Source organism: Arvicola amphibius, chromosome 5 (assembly GCF_903992535.2).
Source record: "Arvicola amphibius chromosome 5, mArvAmp1.2, whole genome shotgun sequence".
Lineage (NCBI taxonomy): Eukaryota > Metazoa > Chordata > Mammalia > Rodentia > Cricetidae > Arvicola > Arvicola amphibius.
Window position 1 is genome coordinate 125,735,694 of NC_052051.1, and position 22,189 is coordinate 125,757,882.

Genomic DNA, 22,189 nt, shown 5'->3' on the forward strand with positions numbered 1-22,189 from the left:
CTTCCTGATTTTCTGGTTGGGGTTGAAAAGTCACCAGTTAGTCTGATGGGCTTTCCTTAGCATGTCATTTGACCTTTTTTGTAGCTGTGTATATATTTCCCTTGCTTTGTACATATAGTATTTAAATTATAGCATGACACAGTGTTTTATTTTCTGGTCTTTTCTGTTTGGTTTTCTGTGTTGTTCTTGTGTCTGGATGGTCTTTCCCACCCCAGATTTGTGACATTTTCTCCAATAATTTTTTTAAAAATATTTTTATACCATTGCTATTTAATTCTCCTTCTCTTGTATTCCAATAATTTGCCAAGTTTTCCAGAACCTTTGCATGTGGGTTCATACATTTAAAAAAAAAAGTCATTGACTTTGTCTAATTCCTCTATTTTGTCTTCTTAACCTGATAGTCTATCTTCACATGATCTATTTTGTTGGTGAGTTTTTTCACTGAAGTTCTTGTGTGACCCATTATGTTTTTCATTTTTATTATTATTTTGACTTGGGTTGTCCTCAATGTTTCTATCTCTTTATTAAATTCTATTTTTATGTCTTATATTGACTTATTTATTTCATGTAGCTGTTTGTGTTCTTCTGGAAAATATTCAAATCTTTGAGTTGTTTTACCATATCCATAAACATTGTTTTGAATTCTGCATCTGGAATTTTATCTAAGTCATTTTAGTCAGGGGTCATTAATATGGGATTGATAATTTTTGGAGGAAACACATTGTCTTGATGCTGAGACCTCACTGAGACTCATCTTGGATATCCTATTGTTGCACTGTGTCATAGAGATCCTGCAGCTTTTGGATGGAGGGCATCTCTCGCCTATCCATACCACTGTATGGCAGATAAGGAGAGGGGTTAACTCTGCTGTGATGCCCAGGTGAGATTTAGGGCCCACTTTACCAAGTGCCGAAGCTGGTAGGGGGCAGGGGCAGCTTCTTCGCCCACCATCTGTGGCAAGGTAAGCAGGAAAGGGCATCTATCCCTTGCCATCACCATCCCATGGCAGACAAGGGTGATGTAGTCAGCTATCCCACTCTCACACCCTCAGGACCAAGCAACCTGCACCTCTGCCAACAGGGTGTGAGAGCAGGGCCTGCATCTCAACTGTGCTGCCCAGGCGAGGAGCAGGGCCCACTTTCCTACAGCTTGTAAGGGGGAGCAGGCAGCAAGGGGCAAAGGGTAAGGGGGGACATCTCTCTCAAGCTTACCTTCCCACAAGACAGATAAATAGCTGGGGATAGCTTTCCCATGCTAACAACATCAGGGCTGGCCCACCCACACCTCTTCTAATAGGGTCAGTTCTACTGTGCTGCCCAGATGAGGTGCAGCTTCCACTTTCCCAAATTTTGCAGCTGGTAAAGGGGAACGTCAACCCCCTTGCCAGCTGGAGGCAGTATAAGCTGGGTGGGGGGCCATCTTTACCTCATGCCTACCACCTCATTGCAGAGGAGGTTAGAAGGGTACCAGCTGTGCCTCTCTCACACATTCAGGACTGGTTCACCAGCATTCCTGTCTACGCGGCCAACTTGGCTGTGCTACCCAGGCAAGGTATAGGGCCTGTTTTCCCAAGTGCTGCTGGTGAGGGATTGGCTTTTACCTTTTTTTTTATATGTTCTTTTCTGTGATAATTTATATCATCGCCTCTGCGTGTGTGTGTGTGTGTGTGTGTGTGTGTGTGTGAGAGAGAGAGAGAGAGAGAGAGAGAGAGAGAGAGAGAGAGAGAGAGAGAGAAAAGATTGAAGACTGAATCCATGACATAATGCTTACTAAGCTTTCTATCAGTGAACTATACCTACAACTTCTTTTATTTTGAGACAGGGTCTTGCCCAAGTTGTTCTTGAACTTGGCATCTATCTGCAAAGCTGCCCAAATAGCTAAGGTTACTGATATTGACACCCATTTCTGACTGTAATTTTAATTTTTGTTTAGATAATTTTGTACATATGAAACATTACAATGAAGAAATCTTGCACTATAATCTTTCATAAAAGAGGCAATAATCTACTGGTTTTGTAATAATTTCAGAAAGATGCATTTAATTTACACTTTGCAGTATGAACTAAGATGGATTCTTTCCTCTCTCCCCTCCCTTCCCCTTCCTTTCTTTCATTTTTTTTTTTGTTATTATTTTGTCTGTGCATCTGTATTTGTGTGCTTGTGTAAATGTAGGTGTGCATATACCAGGGTGCATGCTTGTGGAGGTCAAACACAACTTTTGGGATTCAGTTCTTGCCTCCCTCTTTTGGACAGTCTCACTTTTTTTTTTCTGCTGTTTCTAACTGGAATGTGAGCTTCTAGGCAAGTCTCCCAACTCTGCTTCTTATCTTAGTAAAGGAATACTGAGATTATAGTTGTACACTAGCACATCTGAACTCTTGTCTTCAAGCTTGCATGGTAAGCTAGGACCAGTGAGGTCAGTAGGTCAGATGGTTTCCCTCCCTCCCTCCCTCCCTCCTTACCCCCTCTGTCTTTGTGTGTGTGTGTGTGTGTGTGAGAGAGAGAGAGAGAGAGAGAGAGAGAGAGAGAGAGAGAGAGAGAGAGAGAGAGAGAGAGGGACACACACACATAAATATTTTTTTGACTATGTATTATATAAAAGATTTAAGCTGGGCAGTGGTGGCTCATGCCTTTAATCCCAGCACTTGGGAGGCCAGGGCAGGCCAATTTCTGTGAGTTTGAGGCCAGCCCGCTCTACAAAAGCTAGTTTCAGAACAGCTAGGACTGTAACACAGAGAAACTCTGTCTTAAAAAACAAACAAAAAACAAAAAAGATAACATTTTTGTATGTAACTTACCTTGGAATGTCTACATGTCACTGTTATACCCCTCCCCAGACTCTGTGTAGTGCAACTTGCTTTGTAGACCAGGCCGGGCTCAAACTCACATATTCACCTGCCTCTGTCTCTTGAGTGCTAGGATCAAAGGCACTTCCAGCTACCTTGAAAGGTTTTAACAATACAATTTTTATTGTGATGTATTGGCCTAAAGTACCATGTTGTCTTACATAGTTTCCATCTCTTTAGCAATGGCCTACCTACTAGGATATCACTGTGAACAGTTCAGTGTTAGTAACTTGTAATAGGATTTCTTAAGGTTACAGTTTTCAAATTCAACAGTGAAAATTTAGACTTTGAAAATGAAATTTGCCTATAGCATGTATATAATTAGAATTTCATGATAATGCTAAGTCATTTGCTAACACCATCAAATACATTCTATAATGTTGCTTTGCATTTTTAAAGATTCTTTCTCTAAAATAGTGAAACGCTACTTTAACTTGGTATATTTAGTATACTATCTCATCCATTTGATGTCAACAGGCAATTCACCTCACAGATTTTCTGAAAAGTTCTACCTGGTTGTGATAGAGTGTACTCAAGATAATCGTTCACTGTTACACATGTGGGATTTACACTTAAGGTCCATTCCTGTCTCACTGGGTAAGTCTGCTTTATTTGTGTGGGTTTTTTGTGGTTGTTGTTGTTGTTTTGTTTTGTTTTGTTTTTTTAGATTCAAGTAGACCTACACTTTAACAAAGTATACATGTACAATTAGAAAAGTTTAGGGCTTTTTTTCTTTGTAAAAAAAAATTTTACTTTATTACATAGTTTACAAAATCCTACATACATTTAACTGAAAATTTTTTTTGTAAAACCATTTTTATTCTTGTAAATAATATCATTTGTTAATGTTATATATTACTTATACAAAATAATGGGTTTATTAACTTTTTATAAATATGTTTACTTACTTGAGTATATCTTCCCTTTCCTCTCTTCCTCTTCTTCCTCTGTTATCCTTCTTACCTATGTCTCCTTTTTCATTGTTTAGAATTAGTTTTTGAAATTACTCTTATATATTGCTATACAGTTTATTTAGAATACCAAAAATAAAACACTTTTCTTACTGTCTTCCTATATATAATGTCTACAATTTTATATTTTAACTATGTATTTAAAAGTAGCAATTACAATATTTACTCTTATAGAGTTCCTGCTCAGATTTTGGTTCTTTTGTTTTGTTTTGTTTTGTTTTACAGATGAAAGAACAGACACAAAAGTATCAGAAGCTATTTGGGTACCAGAAGAACATTATTCCTCTTCTCCAGAGAAGATTCTCTCTCCATTTTCACAGAGATTCCAGGCTTGCAGAGCAAATCTCCAGACCACCAGCAAGCTGTCCCTGTCCTCTGAAATGGTGTACAGCAAAGAGCTGGACCTGCCAGAAGGGGTGGAGATCATCAGTGTCCAGCCTTCAGCAGGTCTGTACATCCCCCACAGACTAAGCCAGCTTTGTAAAGCCTGGGTGCTTACAGTGTTCCTCAAAGTAAATGCTATAACTTACTCTGAAATACAAACAAAGCAGAAATGGAATTAATTCTATTAGAGAACCTGAAATTGAATGTTTAAGTTTCTTTCTATGTTTTCAAGTTATATGACATTTTTCAGCCAAGTTGTATTGAAAATACTGATTTGTTTTAAAAAATGATACTTTGGGGTAGATGTTTTATCTACTTTACTCACTGCTTGGACTGAATACCTGAAAATGTTTATATTGGCTCCCAGTTTTAAGGTACAAACTAGCATGGCAGAAGTTTGAAGTAGCTGGTCACACTGCAATCAGGAAGCAGAGAGCTGGACATGAAAGCTGCTGCTCAGCTCACTTTACTCGCTGTCTTGCTAGTTACTTTTCTATTTCAATGTAAAACACTATTGACCAAGGCAACTTATGAAAGAAAGCATTTAATTGGGCTTAAAGTTTTAGAGAGTTAAGAGTCCATCATGGTGACAGGGCACTAGGACAACAAGCAACAGGCTGGCTGGAGTAGCACCTGAGAGTTCATAACTCTAAAAGGAGGAAGCATAGAGCACACAGGAATGGTGCAAGTTGAGCAAACCTCTCCCTCTGTGACATGTCTCCTCTAACAAGGCCAGTCCTCCTAGTCCTTCCTAAGCAGTTCTACCCATTAGGAACCAAGCATTCAAATGTAGACCATTCTTATTCAAACCACCACACTCTTTTATTCAGTCCAAGACCCCAACCCATGGAATCCTGTTGCCATGTTTAGATTGGGTTTTTCCATATCCATTAACTCTACTAGAAACCCCCTCAAAGATTTGCCTAGAAGTTTGTTTCTATGGTGACTCTAAATCCCTCAAGTTGAAAAACTAAACTATCGCATTAGACAAAGTGAAAGTTTTAGAATGTAGGTAATAACAAGTTTTCCCTTATTTGCCAACTGTTTTAGTAGTTACAGTAGTTTTCTGGAGCCATGTGCTAAGGTAGACAGTATAGGGTTCCTGCAGTGTATTTTCACCCTTATTCCAAGACAGTGGTTTTGAGAGTGCAGTTTCCAGACCAGGAGCAGCGGCATAATCTGACTTGTTAGCATTGAAATGACTGATTCATGCACAGTAGCTTAGTGCCCAGTGATCTGATCTAAGCCTTCCAGGTATTTTGCATATATTTATCAAGAATACAAGACAAGATACAAGGCCTTTTAATTTTTGTATTTTTTGTTCATTTGTTTGTTTTGGTTTGTTTGGTTTTTTCAAGACAGGGTTTCTCTGTGTAGCTTTGGTACCAGTCCTGGAACTAGCTCATGTAGACCAGTCTGGCCTCAAACTCCCTGCCTCTGCCTCCTGAGTGTTGGGATACAGGCATGCACCACCACCGCCAGGCATTATTTTTGTACATTTTTTTTAAAGTATAAGTTTCCTTAAGTGAGCTCAATTTCCCCAACTCAAATAGTTCTTTTATTCAGCCTCCCAAGTGCAGGGACTATAATCACTCCAAACTCTATTTTCAAACTCCTATTTTTTAAATCATCAGATTCTTATGAAAGTGTGACTCTTGATTACAAATTCTAGGTGAGAGGCCAGCAAGTATGACCAGCACTCTAGTGATTCTTGTTCTTTCAGGTATAGAAACAGTGTGCTAAGGCTGTAAGAAAACCAATACAACATCCATGGTTTTAGTCATTCATTCTTTGAGTTTCATACTCAGAATGTGTCCTGTGTTCTTTGCTACTTCTCATTCTTTTGACGGATTGCCTAAAATACAAATACGGTTATCAGGTACTTAATCTTTGTGAAAGATGAAAGTTTTAGAAGTTCGGGTTGTTGCTATATATGCAAGCATCAATGTAAGCAAAGTTAAACCTTGAAAAAGAGTAATTTTAGTACAGGCAAAATTCTTTACTAGCTATAACAAAATAGGTCTTCATTGTTGAAGTCCAGTTAAAGTAAAATAACAAAACAGAGAAATCAAAGATATATTAGGACAACTCTTTGACCTAATTTAGAAGTTGTGTGGAAAAACAAGATTTGTTTTATTTCATAAAATTAGTAGCATGTACTGAAATGTGGTGGCTCTTTCATATAATTCCCACATTTGGAAGGCAAAAGCAGTATTGCTGCAAGTTCAATGCCAGTCTTGCCTACATAGCAAATTCCAGGCCTTTGGGTTATATAATGAAACCCTATTAAAAATAAAAGGGTATTTGGGGGCCATATAGTGGAAATGTTTTTTTTTCTAGTATGAATTTTATTTATTTATTTAGTCAATTCTCTTGGAAAGGATTAAAAATGTTTTTATTCAGCTCAAAGAAATTGATGATCCTAATGTAATGTTACATTTGTTTAAGACTTTTGAATATCATGACAGTTAATATGAAATGAACTTTAAAATGTAATAGAGGCTTGTGAGTGGTTAAGTGAGTAAAGGTATCTGCTGGTAGGACTGACAGAGTTAATCTGAGTTAGATTCCCAGGACCCACATCTGACATCTTTTCTCAATTACTTTATATTTTTTTGAAGATGTATTTTTAATTATGTGTATATCTGTGGGGTATGCACATGTGAATGCAGGTGTTTATGAAGACTAGCCTGATATTTAAAGGTAGAGTTTCCAGTGATTGTAAGCTTCTTGACATGGGTGCTGAGAATCAAACTTAGGCCTTCTGCAAGAATAGTGTGAGCTCTTAACTGCTGAACTCTCTCTCTCTGGCCTTCCACCTTTATTTTCCAAGGTGGGGTCTCTCACTAAACCTGAAGCTCATTAACTGAGCTAGGCTAGCCATTGAATTTCAGGGAGCTACTTCTTTCTACCCACTTCTTCCCCAAATACCTAAGGAACTCCTATTTCTACTTTTTTTTCCTCATTTTTTTTATTAAAAATTTCCATCTCCTCCCCTCCTCCTCCCCTTTCCCTCCCCTCCCTTCCACCCATACCCCCACTACGCCCCTCTCCAAGCCAAAGAGCCAACAGGGTTCCCTTCACTATGTTAAGTCCAAGGTCCTCCCAGCTCCCCCTAAGTCCAGGAAGGTGAGCAACCAAACTGACAAGGCTCACAGTGAGCCCGTCCATGCTGTAGAGTTCATGCTCATCGCCGTTGTCCTTGGTTTCTCAGTCCTCCTCCACCGTCAGCCACATTCAGAGAGTCCAGTTTGGTCCCCTGTTCCATCAGTCCCATTCCAACTGGACTTGGTGGTCTCCCGTTAGATCTGTCCCATCGTCTCAATGGGTAAACACACTCCTCATGGTCCTGACTTCCTTGCTCATGATCTCCCTCCTTTTGCTCCTCATCAGGACCTTGGGAGCTCAATCTGGTGCTTCTATGTGGGGCTCTGTCATTTTCTCCATCCAATGCCAGGTGAAGGTTCTATGGTGATATGCAAGATATTCATGAGTATGGCAATAGGATCTGGACATTTCTGGCACCCTCTCCTCAGCTGCCCAAGAAACTAGCTGGGGGCGTCTTCCTGGACACCTGGGAACCCCTCTAGAGTCAAGTCTCTGCCAATCCTAGAATGGCTCCCTTAATTAAGATATATAATTCCTTGTTCCCATATCCACCCTTCCTATATCCCAACCATCCTATTCCCCCAAGCTCTTCCCATCCTCCAATTCACACTTTTCTCTCCCCATCCCCCCATCCACCCATCCCACCCCACCCCCAAGTTCCCATTTTTTGTCCGGCAATCTTGTCTACTTCCAATATCCAGGAGGATAACTATATGTTTTTCTTTGAACTCACCTTCTTATATATCTTCTCTTGGATTTTTTTTTTACGAATTATAGGCTCGATGTCCTTTATTTATGGCTAGAAACCAATTATGAGTAAGTACATCCCATGTTCATCTTTTTGGGCCTGGGTTACCTCACTCAGGATAGTGTTTTCTATTTCCGTCCATTTGCATGCAAAATTCAAGATGTCATTGTTTTTTACCGCCGAGTAGTATTCTAATATGTATATATTCCACACTTTCTTCATCCATTCTTCCACTGAAGGGCATCTAGGTTGTTTCCAGGTTCTGGCTATTACAAATAATGCTGCTATACTTTTTTTTCTTTCCATTCTAATTTTATTATTGGCTATTTCATTCATATACAATGAAATATGATCATATATAACACCTATTTTCCTCCTTTAACTCCATCTATATCCACTTTAACATGCCCCTTTCCCACTATATGTCCTTTTTTTACTTTTTAGTTTTTAAGTAACCCACTTAGTGCAGTTAGTGCTGCCCATATGTTCATACATATGAAGTATTAGAATTCCACACACATCCTCAATAAGGAGTAGTAAGTACTTGGATACCATCTATCCCATCTATGCCAGAATTTTGGCTGGTTTGATTTTGTGCAAGTAACCACAGCTGCTTGAGTTCATGAGTGTTATAGCTATGTCATATCCAGAAAGTAGTATTTTACAAAACTCCCCATCCTTCCGCTGACTTGTAGATTCTTTCTGCCTTCTCTTCAATGATATTTCATGAGCATGGAAGAGGAGAGTTGATATAAGTATCTCATTTAGGGCTGAGTACTCAGTCTCTTATCACCAATTGTGCTTCATTTCATTGACTGCCCACGCCAAGAAGAGGCTTCTCTGATCAAGGTTCAGAGCCACCTAGGTTAGAGGTATAAACATAAAGATTTAAATGGCAATTTGATAGCATGACCATTTAGCAAAATAATAATAATAGATATCACTCATGGTGTTTTCTGTAGGATTATCGTACAGGTCATAAAATTTTCTCTTGTAGAGCAGCCTTCAAATCCAATCAGTAAGCATTTAGTTAACACTCTAACAGTAATGCCACTAACTGCAGAAGCTGGCATATTTTGCATGATAGGTCTGTATTGTAACATGTATGATTCAAAGCTGGGTAAGACCATTAATGTTTTTTTCTTACACAGCCTCCTGCATAGCATCTTCTCATTGTGAAAGCTCACTACTGTGGAGGAATTTACCTGGACAGTTTGAATTTGATTTCTCTGTATCCTGCAGCTAGTGCATACAGTGTCTTCAGCAATAGAGTGACAGTGTTTAGTAGTGGTGGGTAATCAAGGACAAGGGTAATGTTCTGTATTGTTTTGTAGACCTCTAGGACTTCTCTGACCAAGATCTCATAAGGAGATATACCAGGCCTGTCATTTTTATTTATTCTGGGAGTGACACTGTCCACATATGTAGAATAATTCCATTTAAAGTCTTTTAAATAGCTTTTTTTTGTTTTTTTGTGGGTTCTTTTGTTTGTTTTTTTTACAATTAGCTTCCTAATTGATGTGTTTCTTGTCCAGCTTTTTACATGGGTTCCGCATACCCAACCTCAGATCCTTGTACTTGTGCATCAGGCACTGAATTGACTGAGCTGTCTCCCTAGCCCCATTACCTATATTTTACAAATAAATTTGGCAGTTTATAGTTATATCCTTTGTCTGCTGTTGGATATATTTGATTTTACTCTACAGTATCACTGTTGAGTAGTTGTAATAGAGAGCCTACATCTGTCAAAGCCTGAAGTAGTTATCAATATCCCCTTAGATCTGACAACCTGTTTTGGGAAACTAATGGTATATATTATTAGTTTAAGCCTGATAAAGTATTAATTTCACTTAGGAATAGATCAGTGTTATTAAATATACTTTAGACTTTGGGGGTATAAATATAAATATTTAGAGGACAGTTTTTGCTATGTCACTTTATCTATATAATAATATCCAGTTCTCCGTTAGGGACTGCAGTCACCACCACCACCATAGTTTTTTAGGTAGTTTGCAGTACTAGTAAGAGAAGTCTATTTTTGGTGATTAGTGGTCAGTGTAGATACATGGCTACACAAAGTACTGAAAGAGGATATTTATTGTCTCCCCTCTAAAGCTCAGGGAAAATTACAGAAAAGGGTGATAGGAATATAAAAACCAGCAGATAGAAAGTCTGTGAAATGCCATTTTCTGTACAAGACAAAATCATAGTAACTGCAGGTGTCTGCAAAGGGTTTATATATGAATGAAACTGTCAAGCTTGGATGGAGGAGGGCCTCAGTGATCTCAGCCTCTCACTGCTACTGATAGGTTCAGAAAGAGGGGGATGTTACTGCTTTCACCAGGCTCCAATGACTAGTTTTAATCCATTAGTGTCATAAATGACCTTGTTTAAGCTGGTTGGGTCACAAAACAAAATTGAAAGTCATGAACTTGGGAAAGACATTGGTGGAGGTGGTTGGGTGGGTGGTACTGATGGGAGGGAGAAAAGAGAAGGTGAGGGAGAGAATCAGAATATCTTGCAGTACAAGCATGAAATTATCATATAATAAAATTTGTTTTTAAAAAAACATCTAAAGTGACCAGAAGCTTGGGCAGTCATACTTAATATTGAAAAATACGAAGAATATGGAGCTAGAGAATCATGACATTTTAAAAAATATATTGATATTTTAAAATGAGATACATAGGTATAAAACGATCAAATGGGTATAGAATCAGGATAACTAAGTTCTCAATAATCCTTTGTAATACAGTTATTCAGTTTAGTTAGAACACATTTAATGTAGATTGGCGGATTGTTGGGGCTTTAACCTATAAAATGTAAGGATTGAAATAAATTTTCTGGGTTTTTTCTTTTTTTAAATTTAATTTTTTTATTAAATTATAATTTTACAATTTTTCACCTCCTCCCATTTCCCTTTCCCTCCTCCCATCCCCCCTCCCCCTCCCTCTCCAGTCCAAGGAACAGTGTGGGTTCCCTGCCCTGTGGGAAGTCCAAGTTCCTCCCCCATCCATCCAGGTCTAGGAAGGTGAGGATCCAAACAGACTAGGTTCCCACAAAGCCAGTACATACAGTAGAATCAAAACCCAGTGCCATTGTCCTTGGCTTCTCAGTCAGCCCTACTCGTCAGCCACATTCAGAGAGTCTGGTTTGATCACATGTTCCATCCGTCCCACTCCAGTTGGCCTTGGTGAGCTCCCATTAGATCAGTCACATTGTCTCTGTGAATGGACGCACCCCTCGTGGTCCTGACTTCCTTGCTCATGTTCTCCCTCCTTCTGCTCTTCATTTGGACCTTGGGAGCTTAGTCCAGTGCTCCAACGTGGGTCTCTGTCTCTCTCCATCCAATGTCAGATGAAGGTTCTATGGTGATATGCAAGATAATCATCAGTGTGGCTATAGTAAAGGGCCAGTTCAGGCCTCCTCTCCTTAGCTGCTCAAGGAGCAAGCTGGGGACATCTCCTTGGACACCTGGGAACCCCTCTAGAGTCCAATCTCTTGCCTACCTTCAAATGGCTCCCTTAATTAAGATATATACTTCCCTGATTCCATATCCACTCTTCCTCCATCCCAGCTGTCTCATTCCCCCAAGCTCTCCCCATCCTCCCCTTCTCAATTCTCTCTTCCCCTCTCCTCTTACCCCTATCCTGCGCCCACCCCCAAGCTCTCAATTTTTGCCTGGCAATGTTGTCTACTTTCAATATCCAGGAGGATAACTACATGTTTTTCTTTGGGTTCACCTTCCTATCTAGCTTCTCTAGGATCATGTAATATAGGCTCAATTCTAAGGCTAGAATCCACTAATGAGTGAGTATACCATATTCATCTTGTTGGGTCTGGGTTCCCTCACTTAGGATGGTGTTTTCTATTTCCATCCATTTGTATGCAAAATTCAAGATGTCATTGTTTTTTACCACTGAGTAGTACTCTAATGCGTATATATTCCAGACTTTCTTTATCCATTCTTCCATTGAGGGGCATCTAGGTTGTTTCCAGGATTTGGCTATTACAAATAATGGTGCTATGAACATAGTTGAACAAATGCTTTTGTAGTATGATAGGGCATCTCTTGGGTATATTCCCAGGAGTGGTATTGCTGGATCCTGGGGTAGGTTGATCCCAAATTTCCTGAGAAACCGCCACACTGATTTCCAAAGTGGTTGCACAAGTTTGCATTCCCACCAGAAATGGATGAGTGTTCCCCTTACTCCACATCCTCTCCAGCAAAGGCTATCATTGGTGTTTTTGATTTTTAGCCATTCTGACAGGTGTAAGATGGTATCCCAAAGTTGTTTTGATTTGCACTTCCCTGATGGCTAAGGAGGTTGAACATGACCTTAAGTGTCTTTTGGCTATTTGAACTTCTTCAGTTGAGAATTCTCTGTTCAGATCAGTACCCCATTTTTTAATTGGGTTAATTCTGAATTTATTTTTAGTTCTAGATTTTGGTGACATTTTTGTAGTATTCCTCTTTATATATATATTTGTGTGTGTGTGTGTGTGTGTGTGTGTGTGTGTGTGTGTGTGTGTGTGCATGAATACATATGAAACTCAGGACAACTTGCATTAATCTGTTCTATTCTTCTACCATGTAAAGTTCTGGAATTTAACTCACAGCCCTGTAATATATAGTATATTGGTGTCATTAAAAGCCTGATCATGAGCCTTAAACTAAATACAGACTCATGTTCTTAACAGTAGTTTTCAGTAAAACAGCTTAAACTTTTAATACATAGAAAATATAATTTTAATGGCTCCTTTTCTTTCTAGGACACCTGAGTTCATCTTCCATATATCCTGCATGCAGTGCCCCTTATTTGTTGGCAACTTCATGCTCAGATGATAAAGTAAGATTTTGGCGATGCAGAGTAACAGATGGAGAATCGGCTACATCAAAGAATGGAAAAATGGATCTTGTATATATTTGGGAAGAATGGCCATTACTCATTGAAGATGGACTTCAGAGCAATAGTAGTATAACTGTACCCGGTAGACCTGTAGAAGTGAGCTGTGCACATACTAATCGGTTAGCAGTAGCTTATAAACAGCCTACATCTAATAGTAAATCTCAGGAATTTGTAATGCATGTAAGTATTTTTGAATGTGAGTCTACAGGAGGTTCATGTTGGGTCCTTGAACAGTCAATTTATTTAGATGAGTTAAATACAGTATTGGATTCTGGCATTAGTATTGATAGCAATTTAGTGGCCTATAATAAACAAGAGACATATTTATTCAGTAAAGAAAGTATTGCATCAAACACAAAACATTTGGTTCACTTAGACTGGATGTCTAGAGAAGATGGTTCTCATATCTTGACTGTAGGAGTTGGCTCAAAACTTTTTATGTATGGACCTCTGGCTGGCAAGGTACAAGAACAAACTGGTAAGGAGAACCAGGCATTTCCTCTTTGGGAGAGTACTAAAATTGTGCCTCTTTCTAAATTTGTACTTTTACGATGTGTGGACTTGGTTTCTTCTGTAGAAGGTGCCCCACCATTTCCTGTTTCTTTATCATGGGTCCGGGATGGCATCCTTGTGGTAGGAATGGATTGTGAAATGCATGTATATTCCCAGTGGCAGCCGTCTCATAAACAAGAACCTGTTACAGCAGATTCATACAATGGAAGCACTCCATCTATACTAAGCTTAATAAAACAAAGTAACTCATCAAGTTCTGGTCTACATCCTCCAAAGAAAACTCTTACTCGATCAATGACCAGTCTTGCACAGAAAATCTGTGGAAAGAAAACTACGTTTGACCCTTCGGTGGATATGGAAGATTCCGGTCTTTTTGAATCAGCTCATGTACTTTCTCCAACTTTACCTCAATACCATCCCTTGCAACTTCTGGAACTCATGGATCTTGGCAAAGTCCGGAGAGCCAAGGCTATCTTGTCACATCTTGTCAAATGCATTGCTGGGGAAGTTGTGGCTCTGAATGAAACTGAATCCAATCATGAGCGTCGTATTAGGTCTCTCACCATCAGTGCTAGTGGAAGCACCACCAGAGACCCACAGGCATTCAACAAAGCTGAAAATACAGATTACACAGAAATAGATTCTGTCCCTCCACTTCCTTTATATGCCTTACTTGCTGCGGATGATGATAGCTATCACTCATCTTTGGAAAAGTTTAATAATGAAAGTTCCTCAAGTAAAAAAAAACAGTTTTCAAAAGAAAATTATGATGAGCTTTTCCAGCCTTCAGTTCTACTTTCTGATAGTCACATGTTAGAGACAGATGAAGAAAATACAAAGCCCAAAGTTATTGACCTTTCACAATACAGTCCAACTTACTTTGGTCCTGAGCATGCACAGGTTCTTTCTGGCCATTTACTGCATTCTAGTTTACCAGGACTCAGCCGGATGGAACAGATGTCTTTGATGGCCTTAGCAGATACAATTGCAACTACAAGCACTGATATTGGAGAAAGCCGGGACAGAAGTCAAGGTAAAAGTAAACTCTGTACAAAGGGGGAAGAAATAAAGATAATTTTACTTATTTTTATAGAAACCAATCTTAAATAAATTTTAATAAAAATGATATTAGGGCCTTTTTAGAAAGTTACTGCAAAAAAATTCGTCCTTCACGAATTCATACTAGTCATCAATAATAATTGCTCAGTACAGAAGATCCAACTGAACCCCATCAGCTTTGCAAAAGTGCAGATTAGTGATATAGTTGAAATTTAAGTGTTTCTGTTTTTCCCCCTTCTGTGAGAATAATCCACTGTAAAACATTACAGTTTGATTTAACATTTTTAAAAAATTAGCGTTTTTGTGTACTCCTGCCTAGAATAACAAATGTAAAAACAAGAGGATTACATCTTCATTACCCAGAGAACATTTTTTAAAATCTAAGCTATGAGCACATTTAAGCACATTTAAATGGAAATTTTCTATCATATCTTAAAATCTGAAATTAGCAAGTCCGTTATTTTAAATCAGATATATTGCTTAGTAGGATTGACCATTGGACTAAGCTTGGCAAGAAAATAAGGATTAAAGTTCATACAAAATGTTTTAAATTTTAAAAAGGTTTTTTATACTTTAGAGGGTATTACTAGTAGATCCTAATTTTATATATGTTATGTTTATTTTAATATGTTTACTATGAGTATGTTGCTTTTACTTTTAATCATATAAAGGAAAAATCGGAACTTAAAATTGGGATTAGCATAACACCATTTTTTTCCAGTAAAAGTAAACTTTTTTTCTGGTTATAGGTGGAGAAACTCTAGATGAATGTGGATTAAAGTTTCTTTTGGCTGTTCGACTCCATACCTTTCTTACAACTTCCCTTCCAGCCTACCGAGCTCAACTCCTTCACCAAGGTGATTTTGCTATCCATTGCGTGGAGATACCAGGAAAAAAAAAGACTTGATAGGACAAAAGGAAGGAAGTAAAGAATAAGATTTATCCATCTGCTAAGCTGGTAAAATTAGTCTGTATTCCCAACATAGCTAACATGAGAGTATTACAGATATTATATTCTGATACATATGTGGTTACAAAGAACAGACCTCGTTACGTTAAGTCCAGATAGATATGGTCTCAGTACTCAGGAATTTGAAGTTAGTGTATGGTGCCAGCAACATTACTGGCTACATTGTTATTAACAGTGGGACTTGGGCCATGCTGGTAAAGCAGTTTACTCAGTGATATATATATATAGCTCTCTTTCCTTTGTTTTTGTGTTTCTCTTTCTGCTTGCTTTCACCCTTATTTTGCATTCTAATTTAGGTGAGTTTACTCACCTTAGTTGATATCAAGATAATCCTTCCTACAGGCATTTCTAGAGATCCACCTCTGAGGTGATTCTAGATTCTATCAAGTTAACCATTAATTAGTCAACACAGTCAGTCACTCAAATACTTAATTTTTATAGTGAAAACATTTGAAATTTACTTTTTGTGAGTGTAAAATAAACAGTTGATTTTTTTTAAAAGAAGATAGTAACCATACTATGCATTATAACATTATAGCATCATAAACATTTCTCCTTGGTGAGTGTCTCCCCACTGCCCTACCAGCAGGTTTTGGTAGCCACCATTCTATCCTCTGCTTGTATAAGATGCAATATGGATTCTGCATATAAATAGAAAAATGAAGCATTTGTCTTTTTCCACCTTTCGTTTAGCATAATGTTCTCCAGGTTTATTCATGTTGTTGCAAGTAACAGAATTTTTTATGATACTAGGATTTTATTCCATTATGAATATATACATTTTCTTTATTTATCCATTAGTAAGACATTTTAGATGCATTTTTAACAGAGCTATTATAATATTACAATGAACACTGGATGCATTTAACTCTTTAACATGCTAATTTCAAATCATTTAAGACTATCTCAAAGTAGGAATATTGAACCACATGGCAATTTTATTTTTAGTTTTATAAAGCAATGCTGTATAGTTTTCCATAATATCTATGACAACTTTAATTCTCACCAGGATCATATGGTGTTTCCCTTTTCTCTAAATTCTTGAAAAGAAGGATTTCATCTTTTGATACAGTATCTTTCTTCAAGATAATAGGTCATGTCACAATGTGATTTTAATTTATACTTTACTGGAGGTTTGAGGTATTAAACATGTTTTCTGCATATTGACTTGTAGATTTCAGTTTCTGTCTTGCCCAGTCCCACAGCCATTCAGTCCCAAAGAAACACACAGCGGTTTATATTAATTATAAACTGTTTGGCCTGTTAGTTCAGTCTTATTAACTAGCCCCTACAACTTAAATTAACCCACAATTCTTACCTATGTTTAGCTTCATGGTTTGATATCTTTTTCTCAGTAAGGCATTCTCATCTTGCTTCCTCTGCATCTGGCTTGCGACTGCATCTCTGCCTTTCTTCTCCCAGAATTTTCTTGAGTCTGGTTGCCTCATTTATGCTTGCTGCCTGGCTACTGGCCAATCAATGTTTTATTAAACCAAAACAAGTGACAAATCTTTACAGTGTACAAGAGCATCATTCTACATCATTTACTGGTGAATCATTTTTCTTTGTGGGGGGGTTTTTTAAAACAGGGTTTCTCTGTGTAACTGCTCTTCCTGTCTTGGAACTCGCTTTGTAGATCAGGCTTGCTTTGAGCTTACAGAAATTCTCCTGCCTGTGTGCCTGTGCCTCTTGAGTCCTGAGATTAAAGGCCTCTTTCCTATATTCCTGTTATTCTTAGATTTGCTCTTTTATTTAATCTTTTTCTTGATTTTATGGGGGGAGGGGCAGGTCTTTTTGATTTAACATTTTCTTTGACCAAGTAAGCCATTTCTTCTTTTTAATGCCTGACACTTTCAGTTCCACCACGTGTATTCTGTTGGTGAGGTTTGCCTCTGGGATTCCTGTTTGAATTACTAAATATTTTGTTCCCAGATTTCTCTCAGTTTAGGTTTTCTTTATTGATCATGTTTTCACTTTCAGGTCTTAAAGTATTTATTTTCCCAAGATAATATATTTTATTTTGTAATATACCTGGATTATAATGTATATGTTCTAATTTTAGAGTCTTTGTAGTACTGTGCTTAGCCTACTGAGTTATACTTTTCATTTGATTCCATTAATTTCTTTAATTCTATGGAGTTAGAACATCTAGAACAGATATTTGAGAGAAAAGAGAAGCAGTACTAAAGAGGAAAGCACACTTCCGTGTAACAGTGCTTCTTATGTTCTCAGGAAGTCTGTGGGTATTATCCAGAGCAGCACAGTGACATTTCCCATACGTGTTCTGTATGTTTTCAAAGAAATAGATGTGAATTGTATTCATCGGAGTGGTATCATTTGAGAATCAAGAGTAAAAACTAAGTCACATTTCTAGGAACAATAAAGACTATAGTTATGAGTCTGGAAAAAGCTTTGAAAGGCGACAGGGCTTCTCACTAATGCATATAGCAATTTGCAAAGTTGGTAAGTCAGATATTTCCCAAGAGCAAAAGGCCTGTACTAAGAGAACAAGTCTTTGACCCAGAGCATCTGATTTTCAGTTCAAGCTTGTCACCATCACAGTTTCAAGTTACCACAGAAATAATAAACCTAGAAATGGTTTCTTAAATCATACACACAGGATAGTGATGAACGGTTTCTTAAAATCATTTCTTAACGCTATTTCCAGAATTTTATTCTTTCATCTGTTATGGTAAAAGGACTCTGACATATGTCATATGTCATTTAAGTACCTGGTTTGTCTTTCTTAATACACACAATTCATACACATATTAACTGACGTTATTTGGAGCTAATTGTGTAAATAATTAAAAACCTAAAACCATTTATATGTTTATTGCACAAATATTATAAATATTTCTGATAATCATTGTATAATTTTTGCATTGTTTATAAGTGTCGTTTTTGACATTTCAGGCCTCTCTACTGGTCATTTTGCTTGGGCATTTCACTCGGTAGCAGAAGAAGAACTGCTGAATATGTTGCCAGTCATGCAGAAAGATGATCCAACTTGGTCTGAACTTAGAGCAATGGGTGTGGGATGGTGGGTTCGCAATTCTCGCATCTTGCGCAAGTGCATAGAAAAGGTAAATTTTTATTTGGGTGTAAAATAGTATATTTTGAATATTTGTTTAATGGCATCCTGTCTTCTATATTAGTTCATTTTGTTTTAGAAACAGCTTCATAATTTTTGTCTGGTGTGTTGTGTTCTTGGGTATTAAATGTAGGGCCTTATGAATGCTAAGCATGCATTATATCAGTGAACAAAGTTCCGAATCAAGCCTCTATTTTTTTTTTTAACATTTAATGATTTCAGTACATTGTTGATGCTGGCCTTGAATGTGCAATTCTGTCTCAAACTCTTGAGGTGTTGTGAATCTAGGCCTTTGCCACTAGGCCTATCTATTCTCAACCTCTAGTTAACACATTTATTTATTAGTACACTTCTTAATTTCTGAAGTATTTGTTTAGGAAACTACAATAGTTTAGGATGGATTCTATAGCCCTGTCACCTCTTCTGTGTATACTCTGCTACTATAAGTGTATATGTACTAGTGGTATCTATATGCTTGCACTTATTTATGCATATATGCTTATTTGTGTGCTTCTGCTTATTTAAATTTTAACATAGAAATAGCATGTACTAATCTTATGAACAATTATTTGTTCATTCCCAAACTACTTCTATAAAAGATTGACTGCTGTTTTCCAATTGTAGGTAGCCAAAGCAGCCTTTCATAGAAATAACGATCCTTTAGATGCTGCAATTTTTTACCTTGCCATGAAAAAAAAAGCTGTGATTTGGGGATTATATAGGTAAGTGAAAGACTTTTAGAGCTAAAAGTCACTTTTCATTCAGAAAGAATGCATAAAGTAAAACATGTTTTTATTGAATATGTTCTTAGTTGCCTTTTATGTTAAAGTGTGTGTTCCATGTTAAAAGAACCCAAATGATGTTACTTAAGTTTGTTTTAGCATTTATCAGTCTAAAAACAAGTTTGTTTGTTCCTTATTTGATTATTCTAAGAATATCTCCCTCATCACCAAGAAGCAGGGAGGAAGGAAGTGGAGTAGAAAGCAAATGTTTCAAGATGAATTTGCATCAGCGTTGGGGAGAAGGAGAAGATAGTGGAGTCTAGGATAAGCATCTGTCCTCTGCTATTGCAGGACGTGGGTCAGGGTGCTCCTGAGACTGTTACTCCTCTAGATGCTGTCATTTCTTCTTCTCATTTGTCAGCTGCACCCATTCCCCAAAAGTACCATTTGTTGAAGATTCTGTTACAGAATGGCAACTTCTGGAGAAATTTTTGATATTGAATATATGAGTTTTGTAAGAATCTAAGGTTTTACAGGATTGTTTTCTCTCAGATTCCATTGAGTTTTGGTTAGCAAACTCATTTCCAAATAGGTAGAACACAAATATTGATGAGGTTTTAATTTTATACTAGCGTAAATATTAATGTGTAAGTTATTTTAATGAAGTAATATTAGTAAAATTAATCTGCATGAATTTAAAGGTGATTTTTGTCTGAGTGCTGCAAATGCAGATTACTTTGCAATTTGTAAGAGAACTTTTAAATAATTTGTGACATTAATACATAAAAGTAAATCCTTACCTAAACTTATTTTACTGATGAAGATGCAGATTTATAGTAATTTGTGAACTGGCGAATGTTTTGTTTTTATTTTTGTAATTTTTTTTTGTTAACTGGATCTTAGTCTGCATCTTAGTCTGGATCTTAGATTGCCTTCAAATTACTCATCTTACTCCTTAAAGTCCTAACTGTAAAAGGCTGATTCTAAAGTATATTTTAAAATTTTATGAATTTTGTTCCTTTATAGATCTCAAAAAGACACCAAAATGACACAGTTTTTTGGACACAATTTTGAGGAAGAGAGGTGGCGTAAAGCAGCTTTGAAAAATGCCTTTTCTTTACTAGGCAAGCAAAGATTTGAACATTCTGCAGCCTTTTTTCTTCTAGGTGGTTGCCTCAGAGATGCAATTGAGGTAAACTTTCTTTTTAATTAGCATTATCATTTCTTTAAGCAGTTTACCTATATCTTAATTTTATAAATTTTAATTTAACTGGTAGAAATATGAGGCTAAGTACCTAAAGTAACTGATAATATTTTACAGTAGCTTTTATATTTTATCTTTTACCTAGAGCAGTATTTTACAGAACTGATAAAGCAAGTTTTGTAAAATGAGTAATTCATATGACTCTGCACATGAGGTATATCTGGCTGTTTTACTTATTGGATTTGAGAAAAATATCTTTTTAATTTTAAAACTCTAATCTGCACAGGTAAATTCAGAAGAGCAAGGTTTAAGAATAAAAATTATAGATTTATACTGATTAGAGTTATCTGTTTCCTCAGGTCAAATTACTTTGTAAATGCATGCTTAGTAGTGACAAATAGATCTGCAGATGTTATAAATGTTAATTTACTAAAGTAGGCAATATGCATGCCAGTATTGCATTTATAGCTTGTAAAGTTTAGAGATTAATAAATTCTTATACATTTTCGGTAAATAGGCTGTGTTTTTCTTAAAAGCTGACTTTATTTATAAACAATATTTTTTAAGGTATGTCTTGAGAAACTGAATGACATTCAGTTGGCTCTTGTAATAGCAAGACTGTTTGAGTCTGAATTTGATAAGTCTGCAACATACAAATCTATTTTACGTAAAAAAGTGTTGGGAATTGGTTCTCCAGTCAGTGAACTCAGTTCATCAAACCTAAATGCACATCGTGACCCCTTTCTTCGGAGTATGGCATATTGGATTTTAGAGGATTATAGCGCTGCTCTGGAGACATTAATAAAGCAACCGGTTACAGAGAATGAAGGTAAGATGACACTTCCTAGATTTTAATAAAAATGTTATTATTTTATGAAAATGTAGTTCACTTTCTGGTCTAATGTAATACTGCATATAAAATTTTTGGTCTTTGTGACTAAGTGGGGTTTTGTGTGTGATATTAATGCAAGATTACATTTCTAGAACCATTTAAATTAGGATTCTTTTGAAAGACAAGTGCTAATACTGGCTTAATTGATAGTACCAATGAGATAGTATTACAGGCAGAAAGAAATACTTGAATATGGGATAATTTTAGATGGACTACACAGGACTGAATTTTATATGGAGTGTCAAAGATTAAGAAATTAAGGGTAACTCCTAGATTTTTAGCTTGACTAATAGTGCATGATAGGATGGAGCACTGATTAGATCAAGAAACCTTCTCCAGTTAGATGATCTTTGGGCAAAGAACTAGTTGAAAGAAGCAAGTTAATCAAAAGAGGTAGGTGGATAAAAGGGTGGTATGGACCAAGGGCACATCAGATAAGCAACCCCCAGGGCAAAAGTGTTTTTGTATTTAAGTAGAAATGCTATGGGGAATTGGAAAACAGGAGGTAGAGATGTGCAAATTAACAACATATAAATGGTGTTTAAGACTATGGGATTGTTCTGAGTTTAACTCGGGGAGTGTGACTAGAATATAGTATTTATGGTCAGAGAAGACAAGGACTAGCCAAACTGACTGAAGAGATGTATCCAGGGAATAGTGAGAAAAAGAACTAAGGAATCTATCTGAAGGCATCGTTTCTGTTTAAAATACAATTGTAAAATATTTTCTGTTCAGTGACAAGGAATAGTGTGGTCTGTATAATATCTA

General features: G+C 37.0%; 1 protein-coding gene across 4 annotated transcripts in view; it reads left to right on the plus strand.

Moving 5' to 3' along the window:
- Positions 1–22,189, plus strand: part of Dmxl1 (Dmx like 1) — a 144,227-nt gene that overhangs the window by 52,005 nt on the left and 70,033 nt on the right. For 3 of the 4 annotated variants that reach the window (XM_038331848.1, XM_038331845.2, XM_038331846.2), the window contains exons 16-23: positions 3,324–3,443; positions 4,043–4,264; positions 12,831–14,513; positions 15,289–15,396; positions 18,426–18,595; positions 19,228–19,325; positions 20,352–20,517; positions 21,097–21,358. In XM_038331848.1, the coding sequence (XP_038187776.1) occupies positions 3,324–3,443; positions 4,043–4,264; positions 12,831–14,513; positions 15,289–15,396; positions 18,426–18,595; positions 19,228–19,325; positions 20,352–20,517; positions 21,097–21,358 (2,829 nt within the window). The remainder of the gene's footprint in view (positions 1–3,323; positions 3,444–4,042; positions 4,265–12,830; positions 14,514–15,288; positions 15,397–18,425; positions 18,596–19,227; positions 19,326–20,351; positions 20,518–21,096; positions 21,359–22,189) is intronic. The other variant, XM_038331847.2, reaches the window with a different exon arrangement.